The sequence below is a fragment of the Microcaecilia unicolor genome, chromosome 2, assembly GCF_901765095.1.
Source record: "Microcaecilia unicolor chromosome 2, aMicUni1.1, whole genome shotgun sequence".
NCBI lineage: Eukaryota > Metazoa > Chordata > Amphibia > Gymnophiona > Siphonopidae > Microcaecilia > Microcaecilia unicolor.
Window position 1 is genome coordinate 552501065 of NC_044032.1, and position 13625 is coordinate 552514689.

At 44.6% G+C, this 13625-nt stretch overlaps 1 protein-coding gene across 2 annotated transcripts in view; it reads left to right on the forward strand.

Annotated features, from left to right (window-relative positions):
• Positions 1 to 13625, forward strand: part of CWH43 (cell wall biogenesis 43 C-terminal homolog) — a 156243-nt gene that overhangs the window by 91785 nt on the left and 50833 nt on the right. For both annotated transcript variants that reach the window (XM_030191366.1, XM_030191367.1), the window contains exon 8: positions 593 to 718. In XM_030191366.1, the coding sequence (XP_030047226.1) occupies positions 593 to 718 (126 nt within the window). The remainder of the gene's footprint in view (positions 1 to 592; positions 719 to 13625) is intronic.

Genomic DNA, 13625 nt, shown 5'->3' on the forward strand with positions numbered 1-13625 from the left:
ATCTAAGTGGAGGAGTAGACTAATGGCTAGGGCAGTGGGCTGAGAACCTGGAGAACTGAGTTCAGTTCCCACTGCAGCTCCTTGTGACCTTGGGCAAGTCACTTAACACTCCATAAACTTTGATTTTTGAGCCCATTAGAGACAGAGAAAGTACCTTCATATATTAAATATAAACCACATTGGCTGTACCACAGAAAGTCTATCAAATCCATGACTCCTTTCTCCTTTACCTCTCACAAAAAACAAGAGTTACAATCTGGAGTAAAACACATTCACAGAGTAAAGCAAGCAGTCCAGATAGTGTTCATAATGCATTCTATCTCAATACCTCTATGGTCTTCGGTTTTCCTCTAATTTCAGTGCTTATCCTATCCTTGTTTTGTTATTGTCTCTGCCCCCATCATTTCTCCTGGGAGGCTGGTCCACTGTTTGATGTAGATCATAAACAGCAGTATAAATAAAAGAACATGTCACTTCCAGCAGGATTTCTCTAGCTTATGATTTATAACTGCTTGGATTTATGAGAGAGATGTGTGTGTTTAAACCTGCTTGAAGGGACAGATGCTTGATTTTTTTTTTTTGTGTGTTACAGGTGGAATAATGTTTCTTATGGGACTGGGTACATTTCATGGTCCAAGGAGTACCTTTGACTCTGCTCTTCAAGCAAGAAGTCGTCACAAGTCATCTTTTAAACTGTGTGAAAAGTACATAAAACTGTGTAAGTGACAACATTCTCTTAGAAGTTTAATCCTCTGTTTCCACAAATGCGTTGTGGAACACTCAAGACAATAATAATAATCTGGAAACTCAAACAATTATAATGATTACACAGTTACTTTTTATTTGATCAATTCAAGATCATTGTAAAGCATTTATACTTACACAGTTAGATTATTGGAACATATTTTATGTAGGCTGTTTGCATAAATCAAGTTTATTGGATATACCGCTAAATCAAAAGCTTTCAAGGCGGTTACAGACTACAGTTGAAAGAAAGTAACAGCAAAACATAATTATTAGACATAAATTTGTATAAGAGGCTGTAGATGTTAGAGAATACTTCAGCCAGAATATTGTGTAATACACAAAATTTGATTGGGTAACCCCACTATTGCAAAAACCTACATTGGTTATCATTAGAGGCCTATACAATTTTTAAATTATGCACATTGGTATTCAGGATATTATATGCCAAGTTCCCTTGTACATGGCTCATTTATTCATATTCCCTACTACTACTTATTATTTCTATAGCACTACTAGATGTACACAGCGCTGTACACTGGACATGAAGAGACAGTCCCTGCTCGACAGAGCTTACAATCTAATTAGGACAGTCGAACAGGACAAATAAAGGAATGATAAAGCTAAGGTAGGAATGATAAAACATGGATACTGAACAAGTGAATAAGAGTTAGGAGTTAAAAGCAGCATCAAAAAAGTGGGCTTTCAGCCTAGATTTGAAGATGGCCAGAGATGGAGCTTGACATACCGGCTCAGGAAGTCTATTCTAGGCATATGGTGTAGCAAGATAAAAGGAACAGAATCTGGAGTTAGCAGTGGAGGAGAAGGGTGCAGATAAGAGAGATTTACCCAGTGAATGGAGTTCCCGGGGAGGAATGTAGGGAGAAATAAGAGAGGAGAGGTACTGAGGAGCTGCAGAGTGAATGCACTTGTAAGTCAAGAGGAGTTTGAACTGTATGCGGAAATGGTTAGGGAGCCAATGAAGTGACTTGAGGAGAGAGCTAATATGAGTATACTGACACTGGCAGAATATAAGTCGTACAGCAGAATTTTGAATGAATTGAAGGGGAGAGAGATGGCTCAGTCGGAGACCTGTGAGAAGCAAGTTGCAATAGTCTGAGAGGCAATAAGAGTGTGTTATAAGGGTTCCTGGTATTGTGCTCAGAAAGGAAAGGATGAATTTTGGTGATATTATAGAGAAAGAAATGAAAGGTTTTAGCAGTCTGTTGAATATGTGCAGAGAGAGGAGTTGAAGATGACCCAAGGTTATGAGCTGATGATAGTGTTATCCACAGAGATAGAGAATGGGGAAAGAGGAGAGGTTGGTTTAGGGGGAAACATAAGAAGCTCAGTTTTGGTCATCTTTAGTTTCAGATGGCGGTGAGACATCCAGGCAACAATGTCAGACAGGCAGGCTGATACTTCGGCTTGGATTCCTGCTCAAATTTCTGGTGTGGAGATGTAGATCTGGGAGTCATCAGCATAGAGGTGATACTAAAAACCGTGGGATGAGATCAGAGTACCAAGGGAAGAAATATAGATGGAGAAAAGACGAGGTCCCAGGACTTATCCCTGAAGTACACCAACTGATAGTGAGATAGAAGTGGAGGAGGATCCATCAGAATATACACTAAAACTACAATGGGAAAGATAACCAGAGAAGAACAGAGCCCTGAAATCCAAGTGAGGACAGTGTATCAAGGAGTAGGTGGTGATCAGTAATGTCAAAAGCAGCAGACAGATCATGAAGGTTGAGGATAGAATAGAGCCCTTTGGATCTGGCCAGGAACAGGCCATTGGAGACTTTAGCAAGCAGTGTTTCAGTTGAATGAAGAGGGCAAAACCCAGATGGAAGTGGATGAAGAATAGCTTGAGATGAAAGAAAGTGAAGACAATGGTGGTGAACAGCACATTCAAGTATCTTGGATAGGAAAGGGAGGAGTGAGATGGGATGATATTTGGAAGGATATGTAGGATTCAGTGAAGGTATTTTTGAGGAGTTTTGCTATGGCATGTTTGAAGGCATCAGGAACAGTCGCAGTGAAAAGTGAAAGATTGATCCTGTTCCCACCCATCTACTTAGCACTATCTCTCCTACTGTCATCCATTTTATCTGTCATATCCTCAGAGGAACAGGTAGTTAATTTCGAGGCAGAAAGAAAATGTGCAATTTCCTGTTCAGTGATTTCAGAAAAGGAAGAAAAGAAGCCAGGGGTTGAAGGACGGTTGACAGAATAGACTAACAGAAGGAGAGGTGGAGGTGACTTGGTTGAGAATCAAATTTAATCTTGTGAGCCTTATGAAAGTACTCAGCCAGAGGCTGGGGAGAATGTGAAGGGGGAGTTGGAGGTGAAGGCACTTTGAGGAGAGAGAGTTCAGTGCAGCAAAGAGAAGAGGTTTTGAGCTGAGAATTTGCCAACTGGATGTAGTAGTCCTATTTGGCAAGTGAAAGAGCAGACTGGAAGGAGGTCAGCAATGAAGTCAGCATGGGCACAGGGTTTCAGCCAAAGGCATTCGGCAGATCGGGCACAGGAACGTAGGTAGTGGATTCTAGAGCTCAGCTACGGCTGGGGTTTGGTATGCCTTACAGAACGGGGAATGAGAGGAGCAAGAGTATTCCAGTGCAGAGGAGATAGTAGTATTATAGGAAGAGACAGCCTCATTGACAGACTTGGATAACATAGTTGTTGAGAAGAGATTTGAAACACTGGAGGACAGAGTAAGAAGGGTCAATAGCCTGAAAATTCCTAAATGTATTGGTTGAGAGTGAATGGAACTTGGGGGAGGGAGTGTGTTTAAGTGTGAAAGTTATCAGATGATGGTCAGACAGGGGAAGAGCTGAGGCGCAGAAACTGGAGAGTGAGCAGTTGGAGAAGAAGATAAGATCAAGACAGTGGCCATTCTGGTGAGTGGGGGTAGTGGAGCACAAGATTGAAAGAGGATGTTAAAGCAAGAAATAGAGAAGCATAAGAGTTAGAGGAATCATTAACATGAATGTTAATCCCCAAGAATAAGGGAAGGAGATGAAGGTTCAAGAAAGAAGGAAAGCCAGGCATCAAAGTCGGTGAGAAAAGAAGAAAGGGACTTATCAGGGGGTCGATCAATGACTGCTACTTGGAGAGGCAGAAGAGTGAATATGAATAGATGGATGGAGTGGACTTCAACGGAAGAAAAGCAGTGAGACTGAGGTAGAAGAAGAGGTTGAAACCTACAGGAGAGTGAAAGTAGTAGCCCGACACCACCTCCGTGGCCAATCTGGCTAGGAGTATGGAAGAAAAGGTAACCGCTATGACACAGGGTTGCGGCTGAAGCAGAATCTTCAGGGCAAAGCCAAGTCTCAGGGCAAGCAGATGGAGAGTACGAGAGAGAAAGAGGTCGTGGATGTAGGAAAGTGTCACGTCTGTGGCCGTGACCCCTCTGACTCACCATATTTCCGGCGGTCAGTTTCTGAGCTGGCTCTTGTCTGTTCTTCCTGGTTTAGTTCTGTCTCTGTGTGCTGGCTGCATTGGATTGTCTGTGTGCTGTTTCCTGTTCCAGACTTCAGCCTAGTCCAGTCCGGATCTTCCGGCCTGCCAGACTTGCTTGTTTTGTTTGAACCTACACAGCACCCATAGTTGCCTGGTGATTGCTGCAGCTGAGCCTCAGCTGCTGCTGGGCTTATTAGCCATTTTGAAACTCTCTGCTTTGCCTTTGCATCACCTAAGGCCCTGGTTTGTTGGTGCTTGCTGCACTTCTGCCTAGTCCAGTTTATAGTCTGTATTCTTGCCTGATTCTAGTTTAGTCTTTGTGTAGCTTTGTGTTCTGTACTGCTTGTTTGCTGTATTGCTTGTTTCCCAGTCTTGCTCTTGTTTGTATATCTTTGTCTAGTGCTAGGTTGTCTGTGTTTCTTGTTCAGGGACTGCCTGGTAGCTTTCAATTCTGTCCCTTGTCTGTCTGAGAGTCCTAGTCTAGTATTCTGCCTAGCCTCCCTGTGTGTTCTAGTCCCTTTGTGTATTCTGCTGGTATCCAGTTTCTGCCCTGTCCGGTAATCCCTGCCTTCCACCTGCACTCAGGGGCTCAACTCCTGAGGAACGGTGGCTAAGTGCAGGTGTAAGTCTAGCTGGTCCTGTCAGAGTTCTGCCTTATCCCTGTGTGGGGTGGTTTTGCCTGCCGCTCCTCAGCAGTGGCCCAAGGGCTCACAATCCCAGTTCCTGCTTTTGAGAAACGTGACAGAAAGTTTGTTGCAAACTGAGCAGGCATTCTACAGAGCACATGAGAAAGGCAGGGAAGAAGGGGGAAGAGAGGAACAGAAATTAGATTAGAGACATCATGGTGTGACCTGCATCGAATAGGATGAGAACTGATGTGGAGGACCAGAATTGGGATTGATATCCCCAGCGGAGAGCAGGAGAAGGAGCAAGAGAGTACAGAGAAGAGTAGGAGAGGCATGACAACAGCAACGAAGGCAAGATGGAGATAGAATGGAGATGGTGGAATAGAAGGAAGGAAATGTTGAAGGCTGAGAGCTGAGAAGGGAGAAGACAAAAGAGATGGTGAGATGATGAAAGCAGAAGGTGGGCAATGTCAGGGCCGTGCCTAGGGTCTCTGGCGCCCCCCCTGCAGACTATCAGTTGGTGCCCCCCCCCCCCCCCCCCGTCTAGCATAAAATGCCATAAATAAGTAAATAAATATAAACTTTTAACATTGAGCACCTGATTATCAAAGGGGACATATTCCAAACACTATAATGAAAATAAAATGATTTTTTTCTACCTTTGTTGTCTGGTGACTGTTTTTCTGTTCAAGCTGGCCCAGTACCTGATTCTGCTGCTATTTATTTATTTTAGTTACATTTGTACCCCGCACTTTCCCACTCCTGGCAAGAGGTGAAAAAAAATCCTTGGTGATCTCTCTATACAAATACAGCACCATCTCTTAACACCTGCAGATACAAAAAAACACAAACATTTCAATAGTCCATGGTTATGAGCTCTGTGGGCTCCTGCAAGGGGGGGAGGGGTTGCGGTTTGTTTGTGTGGATGGAAGCAAATAATACTAAAAACTCCCCGCCCCTCAGGAGGCATGTTGCAATCAAAAGACTCTACCCCAGGCCAGGAAGGATCTTGAGTCTTTACAGCAACCATTTAAAAAAGCGTTAATAAATCAGAAATCTGAGTGGTAGAGCAGAGCCCCTTCCTACCCATGCTGCATAAACTTACTGGGCTGGCAAAGCACGCCCTTGTCAGTGTGTGCATGCTGCTACAATTTTAACTCACCTTGTGGGTCTCAGCTTGACTTTTTTTTGTTGTCCACAACAGCAGGGACACAGTTTGTCACTCAGGTCCATCCAGTCTGCGTGCAATCCACAGCTCCAACTGGTTGAAAACCGGGAAAACAACCAGGTCTCTTTTTTCCCTGGTCTGTGGCAAGTGCATTTCTTTTGGCCAGCTTTACACTCGCAGGGCTGCTCCAGCTGGATGTTCCTGACCAGATGGCGACCAGAAGCAGCCCTCTTCTCCTGCCCCTCGCTTCTGCCCTGCAGCTGCTTGTAAAAGAAACAAATTTCCTTCTCCTCATCGTCTTCGTCGGGCCTTGCTTCTCTCACTATGTCCCGCCCTCGCGGAAAGAGGAAGTTACCTCAGAGGAGGGCGGGACATAGTGAGAGAAGCAAGGCCCGACGAGGAGGAGAAGGAAATTTGTTTCTTTTACAAGCAGCTGCAGGGCAGAAGCGAGGTGCTGCCTGCGACACTGCTTCACCGATTTTTCTTTAACAGCAGGGTGGTGGCAGGAGACGAGCAGCAGGAGCGGAGCACAGCACCCCCCCCCCCCCCCTCAGTGACACCCGGGGCGGACCGCTCCGACCGCTCCGCCCTTGGTATGCCACTGAAGGCAGGGCTGCTGTCAGGGTCCGGAGGTAAACGGCGAGGGTAAGCATGGCACGGCGGCGCCCTCCAGAGGTCGGCGCCCTCCTGCCATGCTTACCTCGCTTACCAGGTTGGCACGGCCCTGGGCAAAGGGTTCCTGCAGTGTACAGTGGTTTCAAGTGGAGAAAGAAATTGGGAAGGGAGAGTACCAAGAAGAGAAAATGTACTGGAGCCATAAGAAGTAACTGGGCGAAAATACAAAGTGTATAGAGAGAATGCTTCGGCACGCAGCATCTGGAGCGAAGGCCCTGAGAGGATCAGAGTGGACCTTGGAGTCACGCCGGAGAAGGCTGTGACGATATACAGATGGGCTGCAAGTCCTCCACAGCACCTGGAAGGCAGCTGGTGGGGAGCACTGGGCACTTCCACCACGCATCTCCCAGCCAAGAAAAGGCTTACCAGGGGTTAGGCGAAGCCAGCATTCCTCCCCCCCCCCCCCCCCCCGAGGGTCACCTGATCTTAGCCAAAAGACACCTGGAAGTCCTGGGCACCTGGAGTGTGAAGGCCCTGGGAGGATTGGGGTGGACCTGGGAGTCACCCTGGAGAAGGCTGTGAGGATATGCAGATGGGCTGCAAGTCCTCCACAGCACCTGGGAGGCAGCTGGTGGGAGTGCTGGGCACCTCCACCATGCCCCTCCTAGCCAAAAAAAGGCTTACCAAGGGTTAGTCCAAAGCCAACATTCCTCCCTCCTGATGGTAGAATCCTGCATTATAGGGAACAATTAGCCTTACAATTTCTGACTGCAACGGATTGAGATACAGTGGATGGGGTAAATATTCAGCTGCAGGGCGGCCCAAGGCAATTTGCCACCCGAGGCAGAGATGAGATCCTCCTCCCTTCCCTCCTCAACTCTCTTCTCCGTGTTTACCTTATTTTATTCTTTTTCAAAAGGCGGCAGCAATTCCCATAGGCTGTTGTGCCACCGGCACTGGCCACTCTACTGTGTCCCACCTCTGGGGAAACAGGAAGTTACGTCAAAAGGTGGGCGCAGTAGGGAGTAGAGGCCAGTGCTGGTAGCAGGGCAGCCTATGGGAATCACTGCCACCTTTTGGAAATAAATAAGGTAAACGTGGGGAAGAGGGTTGAGGAGGAAAGAGAAGAGTACCACTAGAGTTCCGCTTAAGTCCCCCACCTCAGTTGGCCTAATGGTAGGGCAACCACTGTTTAGCTGCCAGTGCTGAGCATTTTGCTGACCACCAGCAGCATTATTCCTGGATACTCAATGCTGGGCCATGTCCAGGGTTCAGCATTGAATATCCGGTTTATGCAGAGCTGGCTAATGCGTAGCTAGTTGAGTCAATATTCAGAACTTAAGCATCTATGGGTTACTGTATAAAGTTAAGACTGTGTTTTATGTGGTTACCCTGGCCAAGTGCTAAGCCCCTGGAATGCCCCCAAAATGGCTGGCTAGTTTTCACTTAGGTGCTAGTGGCGATAACTGGTTTAGGTGCCACTGAAAGTTAACAGATGGCCAGTTAAATCATTTTGAATATCAACCAGGATGTTTCTTATCAAGCAGCAAAACTTTAGAATAGTCTACCTCCTGATTACATGATGGTTTGTAAGAGACTGAAAAACTTTTGTTTCAGTAGTTTTTGCATGTATAATCTTAGAAAGCAGTATTTTTTGTACATCCTATAAATAGCTAGTTTTTTCTTTTTTTGTGATCTGTATTGAACTAATCTGATAATTGTGGAATATAAGTATTAGAATCATATTGTACAATGGCTAGGGAGCTGCAGCCAAAGACAAGGTTATTCCCACTGGTATTTGCACCAATGTAGTTTCTCTCTAAACAGTGTCTCTTCCTACCACCATCAGCCATAGGTAGGATAGGTAGCCCTCTTTTTAGAAGCTGTGAGAGATTCTAAGTCAAAAGATCACGTATGTTATGCTGGTAGAGTCATTAGAAGTCTTTATGAAGCTGTTTTTAGCAAGCAGAACCTGAAGGTCTCTACACCTCAAAATTACTAAATTTGAAGAGGTGGCCAAAAGTCTTGCAGTGCTCTTTGGTTGACCTGCAAGTTTTTGTTGTGCAAGCAGGGGGCTTCCGGTGACGACATCAACGAGATGGCTGCCTCAGCCTGAAGCTCCATCGATCATCCCTGTTTAAAGGTGAATTTTTGTGGACATGGTGTCCCCTTGGAGCGGAACCTACCTAAGCGTGTCATCTGGAGCTTGGAATCCTTCTCCTTCTTTTGATCATGTCGTAAAGAAGGACAAGCAAGATTAAGCAGTACTTCCAGCTGCTGAGTTCTGGAAGACTCGAATAGACCATGTTGCATGGGTGATCAAGAGGTCACGGGACCTGACAGATTTACACAGTACTTCTGATGCGGAGGAGTCGCCCCTGCAGGATATCCCTGACTCGCTAACCAAACGGGATTTACAGCTCATGTTTAACGATTTACGCTGTGGTTGCATAGCGATGATGAGGTGAGATATAGTGAGCTGAAGTCTGTGATTAAGGATCTTCGGGGCATGTTGGAGGATTTGGGCACGAGAGTGGAGGAGGCCGAAAAACATTTGGAAACTCATGCAGACCGATTAGGTGTACTAACACCCGCCTAACGGATCAGGCTAAGGTGATAGAGACTCTTGCAGAAAAGATTGATGATATTGAGAATTGAGTGCACTAGCACAATGTATAATTTTGGGGTGTACCTGAAACTGAGGGTGATAGGACTGTCGCCGTATTATCTTGGACATTTGTCACCAAATCTCTTTGCTGCTTGCATCCCACAGCCCCAGTCCATAGATGAGCAGGCACCGCTGTTTTGATCAATAAAACGATAACTTTTGAGGAGTATAAATTTTGTCATGATGACCAGGGGTGCTGGGTGGTTTTGCATTGCACATTGTATGGAATGCCTTATATTTTAGTTTCTTTATATGGCTCCAAAATTTACGATAGATTCTTTTATCCCGCACTTCTGAAAGTATTGCTCAATCTCCCCCATTGTCCTATTTGTTGGGGGGGGGGAATTTTAATTCTTTTCAGATGTTACTCGTGAGGCCTGTGGTTCCCCTGGAGTTTCCCGCTGGGGAAGGGGGCATCCTTCTCTGTCCAAATTTAAATCTCTTAGTTACATGGCGGGTGTTTAAACCTGGGGGAATTGGGATATTCTACCTATTCCGGTTTTTTGAATTCAGGAATTGGGATTTACCCATATTTTGCAGGCTCATGTGTGTGAGCCACTTAGATTATCTTTTAATCTTGGAATGTGTATGTACAGCTGTACACTGGGTTGAAATAGAGCATTGTGGTATATCTGATCATGCCCTAGTTCTTTTGGAATTAGAAATGGCAAGAAAATCCAGCTCTCCCCCTTATGGCGGATGCCTTTCCATTTGATAGATGATGAGGCCTTTCAACATCATTTGCTTTCTAAATGAGATGATTATTGCGCTAATAATCAGCATGCCACTACACCAGGTCTATTCTGGGAGGCTGAGAAAGCTGTTCTACAAAGGGTGATATCCTATATGTGTCACCGTAAGAAGCAACTCAATAAGTTCATTTTACTTCTTCATTCCTAGTTCCAGGAGGCCCAGCGGGAGCTTGCTAGAACCCTGATGCGGGAGGCTCAAGAGCATTATTTGAATGTCCACCACTCTTTCAATGAGTTGCTCCATCAGCTCACTTAGAAAAACTTTAAATATAGGAGACATCATTTTTTAAAAATGTATGGCAATCAGATGAGTAGTACGTGCTTGGCCAGACTGATTAGAGCAGAGGATAGGCCTCATTTTATTCCCCTACTTAAGGATCCATGGGGTGAAAGAATAGCGCATAATGCATTTATTTGTAAGATGTTAAATTGCTATAACTCCCTGTATGCACCTCAAGCTGACCCTCTGATGGGATGTGGGCTTTCTTTGATAATATCCAGCTCCCCCACTTGACCACAGAGGATTTGGATTTGTTAAATGCTCCTATTCATGAGAGAGAAGTTAAATATTCGATCTGCAGTGCTGCACCCCAGAAAAGTCCTGGGCCTGATGGTCTTCCCCTAGAGTTTTATAAGATCTGGTCCAGCAGGTGATGCTGACTCTACATGCAGTCTATAAGGAGGTCTTGCAGACAGGCCATTTCCCAGTTACCATGCGGGGAGCAACAGTTATACCCATTCTGAAACCGGGCTGAGATCTTCTGTTGACTACATCTTACCACCCTATCTCCCTGTTGAATGTTGATCTCAAACCTTTTGCGAAGTTCGTAGCTACCTGGTTCTTAAATATTACCTCCCCCCCCCCCCCCCCCAATCTGGTGGGTGTTCCACAAGCAGATTTTGTGCTGGGGTGGAATGCAGTCACTAATGCCTGTCACTTACTTTACGCCCTGGAATCAGTCCGAGCGCAGGAAGTGGAGGCTTTGTGGTAGGCTTTGATATAGAGAAGGTCTTGGACACAGTATCCTGGCCCTATCTTTGGGAGGTGTTGGAGAGGTATGGATTCCAGGGCGTAATAGCTATGCTCCTCTTACTTTGTACTGATCCCTGGGCTCAAGTGTTAGTGAATGGCATGCTTTCCCTGAGGTTTCCCATTTACTGGGGTGCCCCTTATCTCCCACTCTTTTTGTTTTATGTATGGAGCTTTTGTCTCTTGCCTTGTTGGGGGGGACCCTATTATCATTTATTGTTCATTTACTTGATATACAGCTCTGATTGAGAACAAGTTGAAGTGGTTTACAATCACTAAAAACAAACAATAAACAGGGAAAATGATCTCCATTATTTGATAGGCTGGTACAGCCATCAGAATCATTCAAAACAGGACAACACACCCATACCTCATTCATCACAAACTTAAAAATATACAATTCAAATAACATCTATTCTATGTTCAGAGACTTCTTGCCCATCACAGGCACCAAACAGTATATTATTTTAAGTCAAATGCCAAATTAAAAAGAGTTAGGAAACCTGGAAAAGACAGTACGATTTCTCCAACTGAAGATTCTGCAGGAATGAATTCTACAAAGCAAGAGGGGGAAATAAAAAGTGGATGATCTAATAGACTTCCATCTAGCTTTTGAAGGGTTCAGGAGCACTAATCTATTATCCATGAGGGAACGGAGGGTACTTGCTGGTGTATAAGGTGTGGCCAAGGAAACTAGATAAAATGGTAAGGCAGTGTATAGGACCTTGTGAGTTAAAGCAAGAACCTTGAATATGACTCTCTGTTCGACTGGGCGATAAGATGGAGCCTTGAGGAACCCCACATAACAAAGTATGGAGGGAAGACTTCATTGTTGCCTGCACTACCTGGAAAGAGTGATTTTTCTAGAAAGGAACTGAGCCATTTAAGAACTGATCCTGATATCCCCAGAGCTGATAAACATTAGACAAGACTGATTGATCAAATCAAACGTGGCTGAGAGATCTAAAGGTACCAATTGTTCTATCTTCCACATTCCATGTGAAGATGCAGTTCACTCAGGAGCATCATGATGACTGTTTCTGTACTGTACCCTGTCCTGAAGCTTGATTGACACAGATGTAAGGCATTTATATCCTCAATATGAGATTGATGTTGCAAATGTACTACTGATTCTAGCATCTTTGACAAAAACAGGGCGATAGTTACTAGGTTGCAAAGGATCTTGATTGGGTTTCTTCAGAAGTAGTTTAACGCTTTCTTTAGGGGCAAAGGAACAGTGGCAGAGATGAGACTATTCACAACCATGGTATAAAGAAATGGTAGCAGTCCCAAAGAAGGGATTTTCAGCCAGTTTGATTGAAATGGATCCAAAAGAAGCTAGGGTTAAGATGTGATAGTATTTTGACAAATGATTCAGAAGAAGGAATGTTGAATGAATTCCAGGATGCTGTTTGAACATATGTAATAGGGTAAGAGGGGGGTAGATAATGTTAGAATACTAAGAGGGGTAAAAAAAAAAAGAGGCCTGAAGTTATATTACCCAAATGGCTATACCCGCTTTAACGTTTGCCTATTATTACTAAGCCAAAAGATTTTGTAGCTTGGAATAAAATAATTTTCTCTTGTCTGGGGTACGAGGAAGCATCAGGCCTCTCTCCATCCACTTCATTTGCTGTGGTTGCTGCAGAGGGATAGTGGTCGTGGATTACTGGATCTCTGAGCTTATAACCTTGTCTGTCACTTGCGTTATTCTCGGGATTGGGTGTTCCACACTTCTGAGTTTTGCAGTGTGGCCTATGAAACTGAATTGGTCATCCCTTTGAGTTTGGCATATATTTTGCATGCTAAACCTGTTAAATTGGCCCCCTTTGTTAAGAACCAGTATGATGGGCTTGGACTCTATTTTGCATGAAGTTTGGTTTGCATTCCCATTGTTCCCACTATTTACCTATAGGGGGCAGTGCTGATTTTCCTCCAGGTTTGATGTCCACTAATATCCCCCACTGGATACTGCGAGGCTTGATGTTATTGAAGTATGTTGATGAAGATGATGAGCCCACATTGTTGTCCTATGGTGCCCTAAAGCGGAATAAATGCTCTGGGCCCCACTGATTAGTATTCATATCTCCAATTACAGCACTGTGTTCATTCTTTGTTTTGGACATGTTCTGCAGACTTCACTGAAACCCCTTTTGATGATAGCTGGCTCTTACCAGCGATTCATAAGGGCTTGGTGCGGCGATATTATGAAACTTTTAAAAAACATCCTGAGAATAACCAAATGCTTGAAAGGTTCCTAATGGCATTTCCAGCATAGCTGGTCCCATCACTATGGCTCTGAGTGTACCACAGCACTGTGAATGCTGGTTGAGCTGGCATAATCCTTCAATATAGCATAAGTAGCTCGTGCATCACCCCAGGAGGCCATGGGAAAAGATCTTTTTTTTTGTTCCTAAAAATATGTAAAACTATATATGAATGTTTTTGGAAATATGGTTGTGTAGTGTATGTCCTCTACTGATACCTGTTTATACTGGGTTGTTATCCATTTGCTTGCTTTGTGCAACATGCCCAAGGGACCTTGCGTCCTATGT